Genomic DNA, 19,454 nt, shown 5'->3' on the forward strand with positions numbered 1-19,454 from the left:
ACCACAATGAGCATCCCTACCCCCACTACCCTCATCAGGCAGTGGGGAAGGCAGCATTCCTGACAGTACCAGGCAAAGTCAGGGGACACTGACATTTATGGCAATGCCTTCATGTCCTTACTGGAAACTAGATGCAGTCAAATGTAACAATGGGTGGCTTTGTTTTCCATGCTATGTGGATGTGGGGAGAACAGAAACCATCTAGCAATCGTGCGGATGAACATGGAAAGTCATCAAATTTACCTTAAAAGACATCCTTTCTTCTGAAGTGTTGTCTCTGGACATTGTCCAAGATTGGTAAAATTATAGAGGGGAATGGAGACTTATCTGTTTATCAGGTCCTGAAATACAGTAATTTGAAAGGACCTCCACCTACATGATCTCACTCCATCCTGCTTAACTGTGAGGAAAATATTAGCACTTCTATTTTGCAGATGACAGATCAGACAGGTAGCTAATTAGTGAAAAAACAAGTCTAGAGCTAAATTATTCTTTCCAAACCACTGCAAGTTTCTTCCCATAACTTAAAGGATGCAGGAGAGGGTAGGGAAGGAAGATGGTAATAAAAAATAGAGACAAGTAAAGACATTTGCAAGTCCATGTTCATTGCTGCACTACTTGCAATAGCCAAGTTATTGAAACAGCTCAGATGCCCACAACAGATTCATGGATAAACAAAATGTGGCATATACACACAATGAAATTTCACTCATCTCTTAGAAAGAATAATATTATGTCATTTGCAGGGAAATGAATAGACTGAACAAGTCATGCTAAGTGAAGTAAGCCAAGCTTCAAGAGACAAACAGCGCATGTTTTCTTGCATATGTGGAAGCTAGATCTAAAATACAACTGGAGATAAGAACCTATGCAGGACTCTAAGCATTCATGCAGAGACTAAAGGAGGATAACTTTAGGGGAGGAACACAAAGGTGTAACTTCTTTGAATGTTTAAAATATTATGGAGACAAATTCCTGTAAATGGAAATAGGTGTTTGTTGGTGGCAGTAGTGGTGGTGGTAGTAATGGTTGCTTTGGGTTTTTTTCTTCTGGTGGGGGCCGGGAGTGAAGGGGAAACTGAAAGGGAGAGAGGAAGAGTGAAATAATACAATCATGCTATTCACTGTGGAAAATAACCTAAATAACTTGTAGACAGGGATGGAAAAGGGAAAGTAGGGGAAAATGAAGGAAGAGGTGACATCACCCCAAAATGCACTGATCACCAGACTTATGAAATGGCAGCCTTTCTGTACAACACTTTAATAATAACAAAATTATATTTTAAAAAAGAAAAGAAAGACAAGTAAAATTAAGCTCTGCATTAAAGGTTATAACTTGGATATGTGGAAATCGAAATACAAGTAATTTCCTAAGAGAGTATAAGATACAAGCTTTATGTTTTTAATCTAGGAAAGGTGGATAAGGAGTTAGTTATTAAAATAGCTAGGATATTACGAAGTCTTGAGACTCTCTTGGGATTGACAAATGTGACAATTGATACAATTTGGAAGTATCTGTCAAAGGTAGAATATTTCATGAGTCAAATTTTGTTTACTATGAGATACCTTTCATTGTAAGATGTGCAATTTTATGACCAAAAAATTACTTATGAAACTATGATGCATGCTTATATACAGATTGTAAGATGAATTTCAGTTGCAGAGATGTGCATCCTAGAATCAAGGAAAAACATAAACAGATAAGTAGTCTTATTACACACTTTCTGGATGACTATAGGGTCGATATTGCAAAAGAGGAGAGTCAGAGGGAGTAAGTGAACTGTATGGTGTCTCTTGGGTTAACATGCTCTCAATCTCAGAACTAGTGATGATCATCTGGTTGTAGTCATTCTCTTCCTGAGGTAAGATGGTATTCCAGGCTGAGGAGTAGCAAAAAGTGGTAAAAAAAAAAAAAAAAAAACCTTCCTCTCAGAAGACTAAAATCTAATGGGGGAATTTAGACATGCACAGTCCTTATAGCATCTTTTGAAGATATTTGATAATAATTGAAAAAAAGGAAGAATGTCTAAAGCTAGATAGACAGAAGATTTTGAATTTGGATTATAAAGTTCAATCTTGGGTTACTGTTAGCTCTTTTTACTTTCTGCCTTGAAACTACAGAGCCAACCACTAGAAAAATCTCCAGTGACTTTTGGAAAGTTCCTTCCTGGGGCTGGGAAGGTAGCTCAGTGGTAGAGCGCTTGCCTTGCATGCCTGAGGCCCTGGGTTCGATTCCTCAGCACCACATAAGCAAAAAGAAAAAAGCCAGAAGTGGCACTGTGGCTCAAGTGGTAGAGCGCTAGCCTTGAGCTGAAGAGCTGAGGGATAGCGCCCAGGCCCAGAGATCAGGCCCCACGACCGGACCAAAAAAAAAAAAAGAAAGTTCCTTCCTTGGTTGGATGGTATCTATTCATTTAATAATAGCAAAACATGAAGACAAGTATCCAAAGAAGCTTAAGGTTGGTGTGCATAGCATACCAGGAGAGCTTCTTCCACTAACACCTTATAGCAAGTAATCAAGGGAATTGCTCCCAAGGTCTCTGCTGCCAGTTCTATAGTTTTAATCCTATTGGTTAAATAAATGCAGTGTGGTTATGGAGGTAAACTCATTGGTTGCCTATAAAAGATCAGGCTTTCCTTCTGATTTTTCTAATACCCTTCAGAATTTCCTTTTCAGAGGCACGTTTACCTCTAAGAATGGGCCTTTTGGGTTAATTTTCTCCTGAAATTAACTACTCAGGAATTAATCCAATTCAAGTCTTTTAAGTTCAGGACACTTGTTCACTAGATACATTGGTTTTTAGCTCTATCCTTACTGGGGGATGAATGAGACCATAACCCACACAATGCAGAGATTTCAGAGCCAGGGAATAATAGGGCTTTCTATAAATGACCCTTGAAGTCCATCAGCCTCTTCTCAATCCCCTGCTCCAATGAGTCCCTCTTATTTATTTCAATTTTAGTTGTAATATTTGTGGCTTAAAACAAAAGCATTCAACAAAGGTGATAGGGAAAGCATAAAGAGCTCAGGGACCAGGCAAGGCAGGGAGACGAAGGGCTGGGTTTTTGTTTGCTTGGTTGATTGGTTTCTGCTAGTTGTGAGGCTTGAACTCAGGGCCTGGGCATTGACCCTCAGCTTCTGTGCGCTTCTGTACTCAAGGTTAGCACTTTACCACTCGAGCCAGAGTTCTACTCCCCCACCCCGGTCGCCCCCTCCCCCCCCCCCCCCCCCCCCCCCGACCTCCTCCATGGTTACTTGGAGATGAGTCTCACAGACTTTCCTGCCCAGGCTGGCTTTGAACTATGATCCTCAAATCTCAGCCACCTGAATAGTTAGGAGGGGTGAATCTCAGGCACCTAGCCAAGAGCTCGGGTTTTTAAGAGAAAAGTAGATTTGAACTGTGGCTCTTTGCTTACCAATCATATAACATGAAATGAATTTTGTCAACTCTTCAGGCTTTAGCTTTCTGCTAAATGAGATGAGAAGATGATCCAATTTATGCATGCCTAGTATAGTTTCTGCTACATAAAAGTGAGTTGGTAATTATTTTGTTTTTGCCTTGGATTTTTCTCAGGGGTGGGAAATGTCTGACCTGACAGCTGTACATGGCCCACAAAATCATTTCACACATGACAAGACAGACATGAAATGCTTTTTGTTGGCTGACCAAGGCCCCTATAACTATACTGATAATTGTGTGTGTCCTTACTGATGTTATAGTCACTGCCCTTGGCAGTGAAACGTTCCCTATTCCTATTCGAAGTGATTGAAACATCTCTGTACTATTAATCCAAATTGGTGTTGATCCTGCCAGTGAATTATCTTGAGCAGTTCATTTAATCTTTCTAGATCTCAATTTCCACCTAATTGGACACTATGAACCTAGAATACCTCCAAGAATCCTCTTAGTTCAAAAAGTACAATCATTAACTTAGATAGCATTATCAATCACAGCAAAGAGGTCTCCTACTTTCCTTTGACCCTAGTGTTAGCCTGCAAGTAACACAGAAGAGAAAGTGAATCTTCAAAGTCCAGGTCTCTTCAAGCTAATGTAAGAGAGCTAATATGGAGGCAGGCATTTTTTTTTTTGACAGTCCTGGGGCTTGAACTCAGGGCCTGGGTGCTATCCCAGAGCTTCTTTTTGCTCAAAGCTAGTGCTCTACCATTTGAGGCACAGTGCCACTTCCAGCCTTTTCTGTTTATGTGGTACTGAGGAATCGAACCCAGGGCTTCATGCATGCTAGGCAAGCACTCTACTTCTAAGCCACATTCCCAGCCCAAGAGGGGGGCATTTCTATTTACAAATCAATTACAAGTTCAACATGAATTTTGTATGGATATTATGTTGGTCAGTTTTATTTTACTATAACAAAGTAGTTGAGGTGATAACTTAAAAAGACAAAAGGCTTATTTCAACTCTTGATTCTGAAGATTCTAGTACAAGATTGAAAGGCTTGGTTGCTTTGTGCTTTGACCTCTAGCAAGGATAATACATCCTGGTGGAAGTGGATGGCACAGCCAACCGTTTACCTCAAGAGCCAGGGAACAGGGTAAGGTAGAAAGAGAAAGAAAAGGGGATCTCACAACTTTCCTTATGGTCATGCTTCTAATGATGACCTAAGGACCTCATTTTTAGCCCCACTTCCTCAAAATCCTTTCCATCTCAAAGTGCCACCCTGGGAGCCAAGCCTTTAACATATGGACCTTTAAGAGATGCTCATCTAACTATATCTACCTGTCACAGAGATTATTAAAACATGACATGGTTTGTTTGTCTTTCAAAAGTGAAAAAAATAGATTTAGGGATCAGGATTTAAATCAGGATTCATTTTTTTCTCTATTAGTTACTACCTGTATGTACTCCTAGGAAAAACATTGAATTTTTCAGTGCTTAGAATCTCAGCTATAAAATGAAAGGCTTTGAGGGGCTTTACAAGGCAAACCCACTTTATAAAAAATCCTCTAACGCCAGGTGCTGGTGGCTCATGCCTGTAATCCTAGCTACTCAGGAGGCTGAGATCTGAGGATCGCAGTTCAAAGCCAGCCTGGGCAGGAAAGTCCACGAGACTCTTATCTCCAATAAACCACCAGAAAACTGGAAGTGGAGCTGTAGCTCAAGTGGTAGAGTGCTAGCTTTGAGCTGAAGAGCTGAGGGACAGCGCTCAGGCCCAGAGTTCAAGCCCCATGACCGAACCAAAAAAAAAAAAAAAATTCTCTAGTTCAGGAGTAGGTAACATGCCCATTTTTGTATGGCCTGGGGGTTAAGAATGTTTCTACTTTTTTTAACACAAGGAGGTAAAGTCAAAAGAAGAATATTGTTTTGTGTCATGTGAAAATTATATGAAATATAAATTTCCATTTTTCTTTTTAAAAAATAGCTTAAAATGAGTCTGCTTATTGAAATTCTTCTAGAAGGAACCCAGAATAGTTTCTTGAATTACAGCTTTTGGCAATGAGTAAAAGTCACAATAATAATATGCTCAACTTTCCATAGGAGTTTATATTTTCCTGGGGGAGAATCTATTTTCCTAGACAGACACCCATTTGGATAAAATATATATCAGACTCTTTTTCTAGAGTGCCCAAAATTATATGATTTCTATAACTTTAGACAAGAGTTGTAAAATAGAAGAATGCACCAATTTAAATGTTCAAGAGTCCCTACTTTTGATAAGAGGGGAAGAATTTTGCTAGGAAAGATTTAAACTGAAATCCAGGCAAATAAACCTTCATCTTCAGGCTCTTCTTTAATATTCTGTAACAAGTGGCTCATTTAAATCTGATAATGTGGTTTCAAGACCCCAGGGCATTTTGTACAATTTTATTTTCATAATTCCACAATCAACTCTTAACAAGTAAGTTTACTTAGTTTGGTTTAGTTAGAGTGCTGGAGATCAAGTCCAGGGCTTTGTGTATAATAGGCAAGTACACTTGCCATTGAGCTAAATCTCCGGTCCTTAGTTTTGTGAGACAGGATCTTGTTATGTAGCTCAGGTTAGTCAGGAACTCCTAAGGGCAGGGATTACAGGTAAGCATCCCCACACCCAGTTTATTTGCTACTTTCTCATCTACCATTTTATTTGTTTGTTCATCTCCCTTGTTTTCTTTCCACAAATTCCAGCGGCTAATCTTCTAAGAGTGCTTATTCCCAGTTGGGCACCAGTCGTCCCCAAACTCAAAAGGAATGACAGGTACCAGCCTGGAAAACAGTCAGAAACAGGGCAAATGTAGCCATCGGCTTCCAATGAGCTTGCCTGACCACATGAGGCAGGTGCAGTGGGAAGGACCGCAGAGGGTGAGTGGTTACTTCACCACCATCTTGGCTGGATGATAAGCTGAGCTGAACCCAAGGCGCTAAGGTCAGGACTGCCAGATCTGGCAATGAGGAGCTTGCCGCACTGCTGGGCAGCCACACCAGCTCCTCTACCTGCTCCCTGTAACCTGGCTTACATTCAGAGTCTGAATGCTGACCACTAGCTTTTTTTGCTGAAGGTTGGCACTCTACCACTTGAGCCATACCTCCACTTCCAGTTTTTTGCAGGAGATAAGAGTTTTGTGGACTGTCCTATCTGGGCTGGCTTCAAACTGGGATCTCAGATCTCAGCCTCCTGAGTAGCTGACAGGCATGAGCCACCATGCCTAGTGCATTTAAAATGTTATCTTGAAACAGACTATGCTGTTTTAGTGCATTTTCTGTCTTGATAGGGGAAATAAACTGGACAATTCATAAGGAATAGATGCCTACTTGAGCCTATGCATCAGGGAAATTCAAGACAGCACCAGTACTTCTCAGCTTCTAGTGAAGGCCTTCTTACTGAATCAGAACATAGACAACTGTTGTCCCCCATATTCAGACAGAGCAACTGAGACAGAGCAAATGAGCCAAGCTCACTTTTACAACCAAAGCCATTAGTTCGTTCGTCCATTCATGAAGGTAGAATCCTCATGACCCAATTGTGTCCCAGAAGTCACACTTATTAACATTGTTGCATTGGGAATTAAGTTTCTAGTACAAACTTTTGGAGGTCACATACCAAGGATATCACATGCAGAAATTAGTTCTAACTGCTTCAAGCTACCAGGGAAGAAGTGAGTAGTTACAGCAGACCAAAGCTGTAACATCTACAAGCCTAAACTCTTGCTTGAGCAGCTATAGAAAAGTCTATTGACCTGTAGCCAATTAGCTCTAAAATTCTGTGAACTAGTCTACATTCAACGCTGCAAAGTACTTTGCATATATCCATATGTTAGGGGTGCTCGTAAAATACCATTCTGAAATTAAAAAGGCACAGCCTGAAAACTCATGCTAGAAAATACTGTTTACCATGGCCAAGCTATGGGCAATGCCAAGATTAATCCTGTGCTGCTAGAAAATTCTTTGGAATTATAAGCATAGCTAAAAAGTAAAAAGGGAAAAATCATCTGGATAACATTAAAGAAGTCATGTAATTTTGCTTCTTTTACAGTAAAATAGCCTCTGATCCACAGCCGGGATTTCAAAAATATATATAGCAAATTGTTGTTTCTTCCTACATGAAAACCTTCACTGTGTCAGCACAGGGCACAAAGCTCTAAGACAGTGCCTCACAAGCCAGAGAGAAGAATGTCCCTACTCCATTTAGTCCTACAAATAAGTGGAAGGGAGTGCACTACTGACCAGCAGGCAGCCCTGCGTGGGTGTGAAGGCAAGCTATGCTGCATGTTATGACTTTGACCTTGATCCTAGATGTTTGCAGGGAAGAAAATGTGTTCTTTGCACGCTAAGGCTCTAGATAGTCTCATTATTGGGAAGAATAGAGCTAACATTTGTTAAGACCTATTTGGTACCCGGAGCTGTACTGAATACTTAATGTATCTTATCTTGTTGGACTCCTTACTCTTCATCGGTGAGGAAAGTGAAGTTTGATGATGATAAATAACTTGCCTCAATTGGAGATACTCAATCAGTCCTATGCAATTTTAAGACTTCCCATTTTCTACACAGAAAATATCATATAATTAAAAACTGGTTTTCTTTTTTTCTTTTCTCTTTTTTGACAGTCCTTGGGCTTGAACTCAAGGCCAGAGCACTGTCCTTGAGCTTCTTTGGCTCAAGGCTAGCACTCTACCACTTGAACCACAGCGCCACTTCCAACTTTTTCTGTTGATATGGTACTGAGGAATCTAACCCAGGGTTCCATGCATGCTAGACAAGCACTGTACCACTAAGCCACATTCCCAGCCAACAACTGGTTTTCTATTACAAGTTCATAGGCTTTTAATGATAACATCTTGATGGATAGGGCATAAAAAGACCAAGCACATTGAACCATATGTTATTTCTGTTAACAGTTTCTTAAATTCTCAAATCTTTAATTAATGATAGACACTATCAAACTGGAGAGTTGAATAATTTGGTTCTAATTTTGCTTTTGCTGCTCTGTAACCCGTGTAAGTTGGAGCATTAAACGCTATAAGCTTCAGTTCTCTTCATCTATAAAGTAGGGACTCAAAAATCTACCTAAAGAACACTACAAGGATCTTGTGATAATCAGGTAAAACAGTTTACATACAAGTGTTTTACAAACGCTACTTATTGGTCACTACAGATTCATTTTTTAGTGAATTTTATTAATATTAATCTCCCCAAATAAATAGGAACATAGCTGAAAGTTTTAAGTAGACATAAATGTAAGCTTTGTAATACTACTGATTTAGAAAAATGCCAATGAAAAATGTACATCTCCTTTTGGTAAGCTTAAAAGGGCAAGCTGTGGGACTAGGGGTGTGGCTCAGTGGTAGAGCTGCTTGCTTGGTATGCATGAGGTTCCGGGTTCAATACTCAGCAACACACACAGTCACACACAGAATATAATGGTTATCACAAAGAAAAAAATTAAAGTTTGTACAAGATACTGTACAAAGAGAATGGCACAATAACAACTGTGAACCTTTAGCAGTTGATGTTTTAGTCAGATGTGGCAAAAGTTTAAATCCCACGCCTGTGAAACATACTGTAGACATTCGCACCAGCCTAGATTATAACTACCAAAAATATTTCCCACGAGTCCCTGCTTTTGAAATCTTCCAAGAATCACAGGAGATGCATGCTTAGAAATCATGGTTAAGCATGCTACTTGACTACTGCACCTGCAAATACTTAACAAATGCAAACTAACATAGTTCCTTCTCTTAAAAGAGCTGTTTCAATCAACAGCTCCATCTGCTGGCTGACTCCGGGAACTAAGTCAATGTCCTCTCACCTAACAACTTTCTTGAATTAGATGTCCTACTCAGACTTCTGTAATTCACAGTCCACCATTCAACTAATTCCACCTCAGGAAATCGCTTTTTTATATATTCACACATTCTCTTTCATTCCTGAGTTAGCTTGGTAGGGCTGCCGAAACAAAGTACCAAAAACAAAGTGGCTTAACCAGAAATGTACTACCTCCCTTCTGGAGGCCAGAAGTTTGAGATCATGATGAGTTTTGATAGCAGATTGTTCCATGGTCCTCTCTTTGGCTTGAGATGGTAGCCATCATATTCACAGGACAATCTTTCTGTGTACAGCATGTTTCTGTGTCCAAAGTTTTGCTTTATATAAGAACAATCCTATTTGGAGTATAATCCTCTCAAATGGCCACAATTTAAACTTAACTACTTTTTAATTACATCTGATGTAACCTTATTTTTAAATAAGTTCATTGACTAGGAATTCAACAGATAAACTCAACCCACAGTAACTCCCCTTTCTTCTTCTTTGCCCCAACTTGCTCTAATACCCCAAAGGTGATCTTCTGTTTTCATTATCTCCCTATTTTTGTCAGCCAAATGAATTATCCCATATGTAGTAGAAATGGACATGCTTGGAGGGGAAAAATCATGTGCTTTGAAAGTCAACTGGACTTGGATAGAGTTGTGAGGCTCCCCTGAGACAGCTCAAGAGATTTGATTCTCTTGAGAAGGTCATTTGCATTCTCCTCTATATATCCTAGTTTACCTTTTCCTAAATACAATCACTCAGGGTAAATATTTCTATACCAGCATCTTCCCATTCCATTAATTTTCAAATCATATTGTATGCTGCTGTATTTCCATCACCACTGTACAGTAAATTTTTTTTGTCAGTCGTGGGGCTTGAAATCAGGAAGCTGTCCCTGAGCCTCTTTGTGCTCAAGACTAGTACTCTACCACTTGAGCCACAGAACCACTTTCTGAGTAGCTAGGATTATAGGTGTGTGCCATCAGCACCTGGCCTTTACAATATTTTAACTGTTATAAAATAAACTGGAGTAAAAGTCCTGAGAGGATGGTAAGGATCTACCCACCCCTTCCCATCCCACTCCTCAGAGTCATCCATACAATTATTTCTCTAGGTATTTAGTGAGTACCAACTATGTGCTGGGCATTGTGGCAGCTGTTAGAGAAACAAATAAGTGAGTCATACTGTCTGCTACAAAGACACACACAATCTAAAGGGACAGACAGGCATAATTAGTGCTTTAAGTCTTAGAATAGTGGTATTTGTAAGATGATATGACAGCATAGGAGATGGAATCAGGGATCAAAAGTTGCCAGTCCCTGTCTATTTAATAAAGGGAACTCTTCTTGGTGAAGGCATAAATTTTCTATTAGATTACATGAGAAGAGGAAAAGCCTAGCCAACAGACAAGAAGGGCTTTCTAGCACACTGGAGTGAAACAGGAGGTAGATGGGGTGTGCCAGTGTGATTTCAGATCAAAGAATCTTTGAGCAGTCTTCTACCAACCATTAGTCTCAGTCTACGGCTTAGTTAGATTAGCTTGCATTTGTTCATCCCTGGTATGTTAAAGTGATGGATACCATCTTTGACCTCAGGGACATGCACATGGCTGACTGGAAATGAATGAAATGTTTCTGAGCTTGCTTTTAGAAACTGCAATTCAAGCCTCTTCATCAATTTACAGGAGTCATTATAATCATCCAACCAATGAATTGTTGACACGCTATTTCATCTACCCTACAAATGACTATTATGAGCTGTTATGTGCCCAGTCATCCATACAAACTTTTAATTTTCTCTTGGTAGTTAGTTTCACATCATTTCTACAGTCATCCATACAAACTTTTAATTTTCTCTTGGTAGTTAGTTTCACATCATTTCTACCTCTGCCAATTCCAAAGTTTATTTGAGGCTGAATTATTTCAGACACTTGCCATACACTCACCAAGCTTAAACCTGGATGCACTTCTAAGTAGGCTGTAGAATAATTCCTCGGGAAGAACAGTTTCAGATCTCAGTTGTTGCCACTTGAACAATGTGATTGTATTTTCAAACCCGAGGAGGAACAAATGAGCATGGGCTTTGTGTATAATGCCAAGATTTCATCAGAATCTCATACACAATTACCACTGACTTCTCACTTTCACGTCTCATCAATTAGTGAAAAGTAAATTTAGTTGCTTTAATTTGTTTGTTGGATGTCCCCCAAAGGCCAATGTGTTAAAAGTACGGTCCTCAGTGTGGTACTATTAAAATATATGGCCTTATATGAAGTCTTTAGGTTACAAGGAATATGCCCTTAGATGGGACGCTGGCTTCCTCCTTCCTCCTCCCTCTCTCCCCCGCCCCCCTTTCTCTCTCTCACTTTCCAGCTATGAGATGAGGGTTGAGTTCTGGCTATTACCATCCAACACCCCCCCACGCCCCCCCCCCCACACATACAACAGACATCAAAAACTAATGTCCACCAAATAAACCTTGTCTTTCTCTCAATAACTTAGTTATCAAGGATAGTCTGTTAGAGAGATAGAAAGTACAGTATTCATGACACACGTTGCTTCAACCAGATCCTATTTCATTCCTTGGAATGGATTTCTGTTCCCAAAAATTTGGTGCAGAGCCAATAAATTTCAGGATATTCAAGCTGAGAAAGTCAGAGCTCATCTTATCCACCATATGGGGGAGAGGGAAGAGTTTGAGTCACTCACTCAACTTCAGACTCACTCTGAAGTTAGACTTGAACTCTGTAGTCCAGGTTGGCTCAGCCTCCTGAGTGCTGGAACATTCCAACATGCTCAGCAACTATATACTTTTATAGCAGAGAAGTTGAGGTCGGAGAAGTTACATGGTGGTTAAGACTATACAGAAGCTAAAACAGATCCAGCTGCTTCCACACATATTCAGTTTTGCTTTTAATGTTTCCTATTCTGTTTTCTCCTGTTTCTATCCTCGACCCTTTCTGTATGAACCATAGTAAAGATTTTGATCCTTGTCTAACATGAGAGGATCTACTGAAGGACTTAAAGCTGAGGTAAACATCAACTGATTTATAATTATTTGAAAAAATTCCCTAATGACAAGAACAGAATGGATTGAAGAGAGATTTTCAATCCATTGTCCTTCTATTTGTTGACCCTATGTGCTTCTTGAAGCCTGCTTATCCAAACTACAGCTCAGTGTCCTTGGATGTTGCTTGGCTCAAGAGTAATCTGTCATCAGCCATGATAGACAGTCTGTTCAAATACAGATATGTGCTCTTTCTCTTCCTCTCTCTCTTTTTCTTTCCTATCTTCCACCAAGAGATTGTGATTGAATTACCATAGGTGAATAATGAATTCTTTTTGAATGTCCCAAGTGATTTCAATGACAAGCCCATCTTGGGAGTCATTACTTTTAACTAATCTACATTAAGATATTCAGAAACAGTTCTCAGGTATAGTAAGTACTGGAACGTCTCTGATAATAGAGCTTGAGAAAATTCTGGGCCATGTGTCAAAAGAATGATTCAGAGATGATTCTGGAGGAATAGAGGAACCTGTGCAGCAAGGGGAGGGACAAGAAGGCAAAGAAGGGGCACAGGACTGTTTCTGAATTCCAAACTGCCCAAACCTGCCACACTTTTATTCCATGACTCCATAACTTCTAAGATCGATGGACCTTTACAATACCCCTTCCTACCTTCTCTCTCCCTTTGTGTGGATGTGTGCAAGTATGCACATGCATGTACAAACTGAGTAGTGCACTGATCTTTACTATTAGAACACCCATTGAGTTGAATGAAGTGCATAGTTCAGAGTCTTTCCTTATCATTTTCTTTCTTAATTCCCTCTTCTTTCCTCCCACCTCTACCCAGACCTTTATCAAGGTCAGCCTTGGATCTAATCCAAGATGAGGTGGTTTTGAATGCCAAAGGAAAGCTTTGTTTGGTGTGCTGTCTATCTGAAGGCATGCTTCCACAGGATAACCTTCCTATAATTCTTACAGTTCACACAACAATGCTTCTTAGAAAGTCTAGAGACCCGAGTGAACTGAGGAGGGCAGTGTATGAAGACCATCTTGAGAGGCTAACTTACTTCCCATATTTCAATCATACCTTGTCAGTAGAAAACACAGAAACCTACTCAGAACATTCTGATTTCAGCATCTATTCATAGCCCTGAATATCCATCCCTAAATCATGCTCACAAACAAAAATTTTAGGACTAATCTCAGATAATGATGACGCAAAATTCATCTCCTATTATATGACCTGATAGGTAGCTCCACATAGATGAAGCTGAAGATTCTCTACTAAAGAGACAAGAAGATTCTCTTTAGCACTGGGTCAGTTTGAGGAAAGTGAGAGTCAATACTTGTAAGGAATTTTATTTCTAGTAGAGTAATCCTTAATGTGTGAAAACAGAGAGAGACAAGACAGACAGACACACAGAGAAACAGATCTTCTGAATCCCCAGAATGTTCAGTGACAGGAACTTCAGATGAAGCTATTTAATGCATGTGTTTTCTTTTGTTTAGTTCTGGGTTATCTGTATTTTCCTTAATATTTTATCATGAACCTTACATTTACAATACTGTTGAATTTGTAGTATAAGGAAAGGAAAGAAAAACCATTCTAAGAAAATAGGAAAGGGCTGGGAAGGTGGCTCAGTGGTAGAGCGCTTGCCTTGCATACCTGAGGCCCTGGGTTTGATTCCTCAGCACCACATAAGCAAAAAGAAAAAAGCCGGAAGTGGCGCTGTGGCTCATGTGGTAGAGCACTAGCCTTGAGTTGAAGAGCTGAGGGACAGTGCTCATGCCCAGAGTTCAAGCCCCACGTCTGGACCCCCAAAAAAAAGAAAAGAAAAAAAGAAAAAGAAAATAGGAAAGAAGAAAAGGAAAGGGGCAGTGAGTAAAGAAGGGAGGGAAGGAAGGAGGAAGAAGAATTTCAGAAATGCTACTCCCATTGTTAGACCCACCAGCAGATTCCTGCAAATGTTCTGTTGAGCAGGTCTGCAGGGAGAGGGGTTTCCGAGGCATGGGCAAGAAATGTGGAGTCTAAAGGTACCAACAAGGAGGGAGAAACAGAAGGGAACCATCTGTATGCTGAGTATCTCCTCTCACAGAGGATTTGTAAAATTAAAAGAAAAACACTTTGTTCCTGTTTCAAGTTTGAATTATAGCCACAGTAACACTGAAAACTCAGTGAAAGAATCATTCAGGTCAACTTCAAAGCAGGGTGGAAAGCAGGCTGACAAGAGACAGCGGCCACACCTCCACCTCCACCTCCTCTCTGGGACCCACCCAGCCTGGGACTACAAAAGTCTCGCTCACTTTGTTTGTTCTCCAGGGGATTTAACTGATGGAATCAAGATGAGGAGACTTCAAAGGTGTTGCATTTTTTTTCCTGTTTTGTTTTTATCCCCTCTCCTTCTTCCCTACTATTTCTTTATATCTGTTTACTCTAGAGATTTATAGTCCTCCCCCTCCACCCCTTACCTCCTCAAAATCCCTGAATGAAAATCTCCTAAAACCAAAAGCATCTTGGTGTGTGTACATAGGGTGTGACTATGTGATTCACAAATTCATTCCTAGGTAACTAGCTGCTAGCTTGGGACCTGAAGCTGAGAATTAACCCAGGGCCAGCTTCCCACTGGAATTATCAAACAATCTTTTAGACTTGGTAAGAATTCGTTAAATTTTATTTTTAAGATTACTTCAAGGATCATTAAGGACCTTTGCATTTTTCTTTAGAAAAATACTTTTTTTTTGGGGGGGGGGGGGGAGGAGGTCCGGTCATGGGGCCTGAACTCTGGGCCTGGGCGCTGTCCCTCAGCTCTTCAGCTCAAGGCTAGTACTCTACCACTTGAGCCACAGCACCACTTCCGGCTTTTTTCTTTTTGTTTATGTGGTGCTGAGGAATCGAACCCAAGGCCTCATGCATGCAAGGCAAGCGCTCTACCACTGAGCCACCTTCCCAGCCCCGAAAAATACTTTTTTTCTAATCTTTTTTTTGTGTGTGTGAAAATACCGTACAGAGGGTTACAATTACATGGGCAAGATAATGAGTACAAGAAAAATACTTTTTTTTTTTTTGGTGCTGATCCTAGGGCTTAAAATTCAGGGCCTAGGCAATGTCCCTAAGCTTTTTTACTCTACCACTTAAGACACTGCTGTACTTTCAGCTTTTTTTTTGGTGCTTGGAGATAAGTGTCTCACAGGCTTTCCTGTCCTGGCTACCTTTGAACTATGATCCTCAGATCTCAGCCTCCTGAGTAGCTAGGGTTACAGGCGTGAGCCATGGCACCAAGCACCATTTGTTTTAACTTTATTTTACTATAGATAAACAAGGTAAAACTAAACAGGTCAGATTAAGCTAGCATTTCATTGATCAACCTGCAATTCAAATTCTGAGTCTCAGAGGCTAAATTTTAAAAAGGTCCTTTTCTTTAATAAAAGTAATCACCATTTGTATTTTGTTTTTAGTGGATACAAAGAATTTTTACCTCATTGTATGGAACTCAGGGCCTCATGCCTATTAAGCAAATGTCCTACCTCTCAACTACACCCTAGTCCTTTATTTTTTATATTATTGTCTTAGGTGAACCTTTCTGTAAAGGTAATAGTGTAAGTATTGTATTGGCTCCAGTTTACAAAGATGGTAAAACAGACAAAAAGAACCTAGTGAGCTCCAACCTTTGGAAGGAGGTAGCCGTCTGGGGAAAGCGCTGAGGGTCAGTTTTGGCCTAGGGTAGGCTCTTTCTCTCAGCTCCATCGCCAAAGAGACTGCAACTCCTCTTCCTGGACTCTTTCTCACTGTCCTCAGGCACCCACACTAGAAGGCAAAGGCTCCCTAAAATAAATACATTTCTCATAAAAAATATATTTTTTGATCAATTGATCGTATTTGATAACTCATTCCATTAACACAATCTTAGAGACCTTGGGAAACCAAAACATTTATATTTGTATAAGTATTTTTATTGTAGACAATTATGATGGGCGGTTCTTAAAAACTTCCAAGCATAACAAGATAACAGGATAAAATTCTACTGGAGAAGTGTGATGGAAATACAAGCCCAAAGAAGCAAGAAAACCTTGGAAACTTTCCCACCATTAGAGAAAAGTTTTTCAATGGATAACAAATTCGTTCCTGGTTGTTAAGGTAGTGGTATGCTAACCAACTAATTGATGATAGTGGTTACAAAATAACTAAACTATTCAGGAATAAAATTCTTAGGAGTTAATACAGTTGTTTTTATGTGTCAATATTTAAAATACAATAGAAATTACATCCTTAATATTATATCAATGATTTAAAAAACTAGGTCTGAACAATTGTTAAGGGCAAAGTATAAAGTTGTTGTTGTTGTTGTTTTATTGTGAAAATACCATAAAGAGGAGTTACAATTACATGGGCAAGGTAATGAGTACATTTCTTATCAAGCATTGTTGCCTCCTCCTTTGTTTCCCCTTTCCATTCCTTCCCATCTCCGCCCTTCCCTCCCTCCCCCCCTCGCCACCTGCCAAAGTTGTAAAGTTCATTTTTCGACATAACAACTTGTACATTTCATTGTTGCAATGGGTCCACCAAGATATAAAGTTTTTGAAGATATTTTGAAACAAATACTTTAATAATCACTGTATTAGGGAACCTTTAACCTGAGTGGTGACAACAGTCTAACTATTTTTGTCTTCCTAAACAACAATTTTTCTTAATAAACTGTAAGGTAGAAGAGAAAAATTTAGAATAGAACAGAACAGGCCCACATAGATACAAGACTTCATTTTCTGAACATGTGCTGAATGTATTTTTAAATTAAATGTACTTTTAAGTTTTTCTTTAAATAAGTATACGGTGGGATTTTGGTTCAAGCTATCCGTTTATGGGTATATTACTTCTTGATCAGTGTCACTTCTTCCATCATTCCTCCTACCATCCATCCAACCTCACCCATCCCCGCAATTTACCTAGTTCCATTTTCACATATGTATGTTTAGTATTATGACTATATTTGTTCAACATTCCTCCTTCCCATAAACTTCACTTCCCTCAGCTTCCTGGTATTCATTTTTGTAAACTATCAGTTTATTCTCAAAGGAGTCACAGCAAGGAAATCTATCCTGTTTAGTCATAAACATGACATTTTAAATGTTTCAATTGACCCAAAAGCTGTGGAATGGGCAAAATGATTTAGACAGGGTAGCTTTAAAAGCAATAATGGGAAAATGTGAACTGTTTTGTTTGTAATCAGTCGAATTCTATTATTCAATAAGCTGCTTATACATCTCTCTACCAAAAGTATGGTCTTTTCCTTTTAATTAATTCAGTTGAGCAATAAGTGGCTTAGGAGTAGCACTAGTCAGTTATACACTCCTTGGAAAAGGTGTAAGGCAGTAAATGCTTCTGATCCATAGAGACTGCAAGAAACAATCTCAGTAGTAAGAGGCACTAAGGTTTTGTATGTGTGTATAGTATGGGATGCCTTGAAATACCTCTCTTGATCTTAGCCAGAGTGTGTATATGTGTGTATGTACATCTTGCTATAATAAGATAGCATTGGAATAGATTTTATTCCTTTTTATACAACCATTAAGAATATTTGTTCACATAAACAATCGAGAATAGAAGGCTTTTGTTGTAGTTTTTATTAATACTGAGGTTTGAACTCAGGGCTTGCTAGGCCATATATCCCCAATCCTTCAGTGCTTTGTGATTTTTTTTTAGATAGAGTTTCATATATTTGTCCAGGGGCAAACCTCAGTCTGAACTCTTCCTATGTGTGCTTCCACCATCGTTAGAATTACAAAGGTGGGCCACCATACCCATGCTTGTTTGTTGAAGTGGTGTCTCACTAACTTTTTGTACAGGCTGGCTTTAAACCATGCCCCTTCCAATCTGTACTCCTGGGTAGAGGAGGGAAAATGTTTTGTTATATCAAAAGTCTTTCAACCCTCTTAACTTCATTAGAGCAATTTTAGTAGGGTGTTTTGTTTTGTTTTTGGCAGTACTAGGGACTGATCTCAGAGTCTTGCACTTGCTAGGTAATGTTCTACCACCTCCTTAGTCTTTTTGCTTTTAGTTGATTGTTGATTGTTCAGATAGGTTTGCACACTGCCTTTTGCTCAAGCTGGGCTTGAACCACAAACCTCCTGCCTCCAGAATAGCTAGGACCACAGATGTGCACCACAATTGGCTCCTCAAAATTACCTTTTGATGATTAGCTTAAAGCTCTAAAGTTTAATCTTCAATTTTGACAACTACCCAAGTTGCAGAAATACATATGTTAGCTGACAATTTAGAAAGTTTATGTCACTGCCAATACAATCTGTCAAATTCACCTGTTAAGAATAGGGCAGAGCTGGGAGCTGGTGGCTCATGCCTGTAATCCTAGCTACTCAGGAGGCTGAGATCTGAGAATCGAGGTTCAAAGCCAGCCCGAGCAGGAAAGTTCATGAGACTCTTATCTCCAATAAAACGCTAGAAAACCAGAAGTGGTGCTGTGGCTCAAGCGGTAGAGTGTTCGCCTTGAGCTGAAGAGCACAAGGACAACGCCTAAGCCCCAGAGTTCAAGCCCCACGGCCAACAACAACAACGAAAAAAGAACAGGTCAGAACAATGCAGTGTAGGGGCTGGGGATATGGCTTAGTGGTAGAGTGCTTACCTAGCATGCATGAAGCCCTGGATTTGGTTCCCCAGTACTACATCAACAGAAAAAGCCAGAAGAGGCACTGTGGCTCATGTGGTAGAGTGCTAGCCTTGAGCTGAAGAGCTGAGGGACAGCACCCAAGCCCAGAGTTCAAGCCCCATGACCGGCAAAACAAACAAAAAACTTACACTACGCTGCTTTCCAAGGCCACAGTCTTAACCATAACGCCTCTCAGACGTCTAACACTGCATATAATCAGTCACCACCAGAATAGGTGGAACGATAGTGGAGTAATAAAACTTTTACAACAGGAGTAGTGAGTATGTTCACTGTGTGCACCATCATCCCTAACCAATCTTTAAACATTTCATCATCCCACTATTCCTGATCCTTTTCTTCTGCCTATCCCTGGTAACTACCAGCTTGTGTTCTTTCTCTGTGAATTTACTTCGTCTGGTCACTTCATATGAATAAAACCATACAATATGTGACCTTTAATTATCTAGTTTCTTCTACTTAGCACAGAATTTTCAAGTGGCATTCACATTTTGGTATTAATCAAGAGTTCATTCCATTTTTTTGGC

At 39.8% G+C, this 19,454-nt stretch overlaps 1 protein-coding gene across 1 annotated transcript in view; it reads right to left on the minus strand.

Moving 5' to 3' along the window:
* Sbspon (somatomedin B and thrombospondin type 1 domain containing) overlaps window positions 1-19,093 on the minus strand; it is a 46,399-nt gene extending 27,306 nt beyond the window's left edge. Inside the window, exons 1-4 of the mRNA XM_042666152.1 lie at window positions 19,059-19,093; window positions 7,325-7,396; window positions 2,478-2,565; window positions 1,717-1,856 (exon numbers count right to left, since the gene is read on the minus strand). Coding sequence (XP_042522086.1) covers window positions 1,717-1,856; window positions 2,478-2,565; window positions 7,325-7,396; window positions 19,059-19,093 — 335 coding nt within the window. The remainder of the gene's footprint in view (window positions 1-1,716; window positions 1,857-2,477; window positions 2,566-7,324; window positions 7,397-19,058) is intronic.
* Between the last annotated feature and the right edge of the window lie 361 nt (window positions 19,094-19,454).

Source organism: Dipodomys spectabilis, unplaced genomic scaffold, assembly GCF_019054845.1.
Source record: "Dipodomys spectabilis isolate Male_0828 unplaced genomic scaffold, ASM1905484v1 ptg000015l, whole genome shotgun sequence".
Taxonomy (NCBI): Eukaryota; Metazoa; Chordata; class Mammalia; order Rodentia; family Heteromyidae; genus Dipodomys; species Dipodomys spectabilis.